This window comes from Echeneis naucrates, chromosome 21, assembly GCF_900963305.1.
Source record: "Echeneis naucrates chromosome 21, fEcheNa1.1, whole genome shotgun sequence".
Taxonomy (NCBI): Eukaryota; Metazoa; Chordata; class Actinopteri; order Carangiformes; family Echeneidae; genus Echeneis; species Echeneis naucrates.
In genome coordinates this window covers 19,944,261-19,950,318 of record NC_042531.1, presented here as the reverse complement: position 1 = coordinate 19,950,318, position 6,058 = coordinate 19,944,261, and the positions used below count along the sequence as shown (strand labels likewise).

At 39.1% G+C, this 6,058-nt stretch overlaps 1 protein-coding gene across 1 annotated transcript; it reads right to left on the bottom strand.

Moving 5' to 3' along the window:
• Positions 1 to 212: 212 nt before the first annotated feature.
• On the bottom strand, positions 213 to 4,945 carry LOC115062240 (collagen alpha-3(VI) chain-like). The gene is made up of 6 exons (XM_029530868.1): positions 4,405 to 4,945; positions 3,720 to 4,259; positions 3,084 to 3,488; positions 904 to 1,299; positions 286 to 413; positions 213 to 221 (listed from the first exon to the last, which is right to left on the bottom strand). Exons 1-6 carry the CDS (start codon positions 4,928 to 4,930, stop codon positions 213 to 215), a joined length of 2,004 nt encoding a protein of 667 aa, XP_029386728.1. The 5' UTR covers positions 4,931 to 4,945.
• Positions 4,946 to 6,058: the final 1,113 nt, after the last annotated feature.

The following is a 6,058-nucleotide window of genomic DNA, read 5'->3' as shown; positions in this document are numbered from 1 at the left end:
CACATTCAATTTCTTACCCATTGATTCAGTTTTTGAAATTTCTTTTTGAAAGTTTTCTTTCATAATTGCAGCAACAATTTCCTCTTGTATATTTGTGAGTTCAGCCATTTCATTGACCAACATATTTAAACTTGCTCTGTTGGTTATCTCTCCCATTTCTTTGTAGTCCGATCTTTTTGTACCAATCGTTAATATTGTGACATTGCTTTCTCTTAGAGAAGCTGAAGGCAAAGAGACACTGTCACTTGATGGTCCACTACTTAAAAGAATAAGAATTTGTCGCACATTTTCTGTGTGTCTGCTCCCTGTTGGAACTGTGAATATGTTATCTTTAACATATTGTAGAGCTGCACCAATTTTGAGAGGTCGTCCTCCTTTGTGGGAGAGCCTTCTAACAGCTGTTAAGACATCTTCTTTCCTCATGAATGAATTCAAAAAGAAATTGGCAAGGGCCACATTGCTGAATTGAATCACAGCAACTCTGTCTTTTTTTGGTCCAATGTCAAATCTGTCTATTACTTTGTACAAAAAATTTTGAATCTCTGAAAATGTATTTCTGGTGTTATCGGATCCATCCAAAAGAAAAACTATGTCTCTTCCTTTTTCATCATTTTCTTCTGTTAATAAAAACATATACGATGTTAATTACAAACATCCATGGATGTATTCAAAATCAACACTTAGGTTGTTATTCAAATTATCTCTTCTTACCTGCTTTAATTTCCTTCTCAACTCCCTCTTGAGTAATTTGATTCATCAAGCGCTGTTGAATCTCAGGGAGATTTTCAAAGTTGGTGATCGAGTAGGCATTATTTGGGTCAGAAGAAATAATTTGCAATTCAGCTGAATTTGAACTTCTTGAGCCAACTGCAAATGTGACCACTCCTGCAGCCTTAAGCATACTTGCTGGGCCTCGTGGAGAATCTCTTGAACGTCCACCAGCCAGCATTACAAGTATTTGCTTGGCTCCTTCATGATGTCGACTGCCAGCATTTGAAACAAACACTTTATCCTTCACAAACTGCAATGCTGCTCCAATATATTGAGGCCTTCCACCTTTTGGTTTTAGGCTTGCAACATGTTTCAGAACATCATTTCTTGTGTTGTAAGTATTCAAATTGAAATTGAGCTCAGCATTGTTGCTATACTGTACAACAGCAACTTTATCTTTTCCTTTGTCCAGGTCAAAGCCTTCAACAAGTTTTGCTACAAACTCTCGTATAGAAGAGAATCTGCTCCTGACATCATCAGATCCATCAATAAGAAAGACAATATCTCTATTCACGTTGGAGCTTGAACCTATAAAAGTCCACAATCAATCATCCCGTTACTGTGTGTGTCTGTGTGTATGAAATGTATGATTGATTAGAAAATTAAATATGGTAAAATTGATGATAATGTATTGTACACTCACCCACATGAGGACTGGCACTGCCCTTATGAGTTGCAACGGCTGTGAGCAACTGCTCCTTCACAAGAGGAAAGTCAGACTTCTCCTTTATAAAATACTCTGCTGTTGGACTGTGTGCTAAACGCTCAATCTCCATCTCCAGTCTACCTGTATTATTAAGTCCAACAGTGAATAGGTCAATTCCAGCCTTTCTCACTCTGTCCACTGGACCTAACACATCATCGTCTGACTTGGTCCCACTTAACAGAATCAGTATCTGTGGAACTCCCTGCTGGGCTCTGCTTCCAGATGATGCAGTGAACACATTGTTCTTTACATAATCAAGGGCTACACCAGTGTTCACCTTGAACCCTCCTTTTAGTTTCACATTGCTCAAATGGCTCATGACATCGTCCTTCACAGAATATGTATTCAGGAGAAATTCAGTACTGGGTTCTGTGCTGTACTGAATCAAAGCGAGTTGTACTTTGCTTGGACCCATTTTCATTGGCTTGACAAAGTCTTGGACAAAATCCAGAATTTGTCTTTCACTGTTTTGCATTTCATCAGAGCCATCAAGGAGAAAAACTATATCAGCACTCTGGAATTCTAATTCTGCAATCATGGAAGGGTCTGAAATGGATACAAACAAACGTTTTACAAAACTATTGTTTTTATAGTAAACTGAAATATCTTAATATTACACAGGTCATATAATCATGAAACTTTAATATCAACTTAGATGGCATTTTTTAGAAAATTAAAATGTAATTAAGTTTCTACTTCTTACCAATGACGGTTGTAAATTCAGTTGTTTGTTGATTGCCCCTCAATGAAGCTTCCAAAGATGGCTCTATACTTTGCAGATTCTTAAAGCTTGTGACATAGAAATTATGTGTTGGTGTGAAAGAAACTGATTGCATTTCCAAAGTATCTGCATCCTTTGTTCCAATAGTAAAAGCCTTTATTCCCTTTGATTTGAGTGACTGTGCCTGGCTTCTGACATCATCAGCTGATGGCCCACCACTAAATACGTACAAATATTGGGGAACTGATTCTTCTCTTCTGCCTCCAACAGAAGCAGCAAAGACATTGTCTCTGACGAATGCCAGTGCCTTGCCAAGGTTGAGGGGTCGTCCAAGCTTATGGCTCATTGTCCTGATGGAACTCAGCACATCACTCTTGGATGAATAGGAATTCAAGTAAAAATTGACAGTGGCATCACGACTGTATTGAACAACAGACACTTGGTCTCGGTTCTCCCCAACATTTAAACTTTCAACAATTTTTTCAATAAATCCCCGAATCTCTTCAAAGCCATTTCGTGAGTCAAACGATCCATCAATAAGAAACACAATATCATTTTTCATGGAATCTGCAACATAGGTAAAAAAGGAAAAAATACAAATTATTTTTGCAGATAATAAGTGAGCAACTGCAACTTAATGTCCCTCATTCTAACTTGTGTTTTTAGTAAAAAAAAAGTAAAAACATTAAACCTTACCAAAGCCCTTCGTGGGAGCTGTTTGCTCAAAATGTTGGGAAGCTTTTCTCAACAATGACAATACAGCCTGTGTAGCAGACGGAAGTTCCTCATAATCAGTAATAAAGTGTGCATAACTGGGTTCATGGGACAATGTCTGTAGCTCAAGTGTATCAGCATCAGTTGTTCCAATGGCAATTGGTATGATACCATTTTCTTTTAGCATTCTGACTGGGGTTCTTATATCATCTTCAGATCTTCCACCACTCAGCACTATGAGTATCTGTGGAACTCCTTCATGTAGTCGACTACCTGATTCAGAAGTGAATATATGGTCCTTTACATACTGAAGAGCTGCTCCAGCATTGTGAGGATAGCCTCCTTTGTGACTTAGACCCCGTACTGCATCAAGGACATCATCCTCTGTTGAGTAACGTCTCAAGTCAAAGTTAGTTTCTGCTGTGTTACTGTACTGAACGACAGCCATACGATCATTGTTTGTGCCAATTTTTAGTTCTGTCACCATTCTCTGCACAAAATCTTTGATATATAGAAAGCTTTCTTGAGAATCATCCGAACCATCAAGCAAGAATACAACATCTCTTCTTCTGGCATCTGCAATCACACAGACAAGTAGAACAAATTGATTGATCTTGTATTTGAATGAAGAGTGCAAATGTTCAACCCCCATGCACAACTTGCTCTGCTACTTCAGACGGAATTTAGCAAGACCACCAAAAGGCACAGAGGAAATGATTTCTGTGTTCACCCTTAATAGCACTGACTGATTACTGATGTTCGATCGAGTTGTGTCGACAATAAAATATCTTGTCATTACAGTCTTACCATATGATATTGGTTTGATAGCAGGTGTTTCACTCCTGATGGCAGACAGTATTTGTTGTTCAATGTCTGAAAGGTCACTGGAGTCTGTTACAAGGAAAGCATGGGTAGGTTCCTGTGAAACTGACTGAATTTCTAGGGCATCTGCATTCTTTGTTCCAACCACAAATACCATCACACCCATTCCTTTCAAGCTTTCTACAGCATTTCTGACATCATCACTGGACCGTCCACCAGTTAAGAGCACCAGAATCTGAGGGACTCCTCGCTGATGCCTACTTCCAGAAGAGGCTGTGAAAACATTATCTTTGACATACTGGAGGGCTGCACCAGTATTGCGGAGTCTGCCTCCTTTATGTCTTAGACTTTGCATGTTGTCCATGACACTCTGGCGTGTTTTGTGTGTGTTGAGGAAAAATTCAGCAGAAGGTTCCCTGCTGTACTGCACCACTGAAATGTGATCATTTCTCTCATCTACACTCAGGTTTTCCACCATTCTCTTAACAAAGCCAAGCAGTGCCTGAAATTCACTTTGACTTTCATCTGAAGAATCCAGCAAGAATACAATATCACGTTGAATGGACTCAGTTTGATCTGTAGAACCTTTCACGGACACAAAGATGATGTTCAGTTAGAGTTACATATAAACTTATTATAGATAGATAAATAGATAGATAGATTTTCTTACCCAATATGTTCTCTGGTTTTAATCTTGGCTGTTGTCGTGGCACTCTTTTCACAAATGACACAAGTTGTTGATATATGCTCCCAATATCATCAAACCGCGGCACAGTGAAAGCATAGGAAGGGTTATGTGCAATCATTTGGAGCTCGAGTATGTCTGCCTTTCTTGTGCCTACACACAGTGGGACAACTTTGTGCTGCTTTAGAGCCACTGCTGCACTTGCAACATCATCTTGTGATCTTCCACCACTTAACAGAATCAATATCTGAGGGATACCTTCTTGATACCGACTACCTGAGGAGTCAGTAAACGTATTGTGTCTCACATAGTCCAGAGCTGCCCCAGTGTTGCGAGGTCCGCCCCCTTTATGGTTTATCTCCTGGAGGGCATTAAGAATATCCCGTTTTTCCATGTAGGTGTTCAAATAGAAATGTGTCTTTGGATCTCTGCTATACTGGACCACAGAAACACGGTCTTTGTTTTCACCAATACTGAGTGTTTCCACCAATCTTTGGACAAAAGATTTCATTACTGGGAAGCCACTCCGTGTGTCCTCTGACCCATCCAAAAGAAACACTATGTCTCTTTGAAGGGACTGTAATTCAACTAGAAAAAGAATAGAAAAACCTTGTTTAATAATCAGACATGATAAATCATCTTAAATATATCCCTGTGCAATTATTGTGCATTAGATAGTTGGAAAAGCCATAAGAACAGAAGCTTGTTGCTGCAATAAACAAGGTGTTAGATGCCAGATCATAAAAAATAAGGATCTCTCTGCAAATCCGTAGCAAACTACAAGAAGAATAGCCGAAAGAAGGCTTCAGTCAAGACTTCATTATCGCCATTTGCTCAAGTAAAGACATACAAGGGCATTGGAATACATGTGTGGATCACACAATGAAAAAAGGAAGGTAAAGATATCAAAATAAGAGAAATAAATGGGAGACAAGAATCTACCTAATAATAAATCAGCATATTCTATTCTAATAATTGATGAGAATATTCCTCTTTCACAAATGAAAGAGGGAGAATGTTGAATAAAAGCATAAGTAGTTCTAAATATTCAGTCAATGATCTGATAATCATTGGCTCAAGATAGAGCTTAAGAATGATGCTGATTTGAGGCTGTCAAGAAAGACTCTCTGAAGTACATGAAGAAAAGGGATGAGAGCCAAACAAGAAACAGCATCAAGAGACGGTGTTTGAGGAACATGAAACTGACCAACATCCCTCAGAAGATAATCCAGTTTCATGGTAGTTCAAACTATCAAAGACTTGTGCCAAAGCATAAGCGCACCCTTTGTTCAACTGCGAATTACAGACAATCCTTACCACCAACAGTAGGCTGCTTGATTCGTATTGGCGAATGGATGAATGCAGCTATCTCAGGCTGAATGGACAAAAGTTCACCAAAGACAGGTAGGTTGAAAAGGAACTCAGAGGAGAAGGCAATTTTTTTAAGCTCCTCCTTCTTCGCATTTTTCATTCCAATAGCAAAAGACAGAACACCAATTTGTCTTAATTCTAATGCAGCTCTGGAAACATCATCACTGGATTTTCCTCCAGTCAGTAATACCATAATCTGAGGGACACCCAGAAGTTGTCTACTCCCAGATGATGCTGTGAAAACGTGGTCTCGCACAAACTGCAGAGC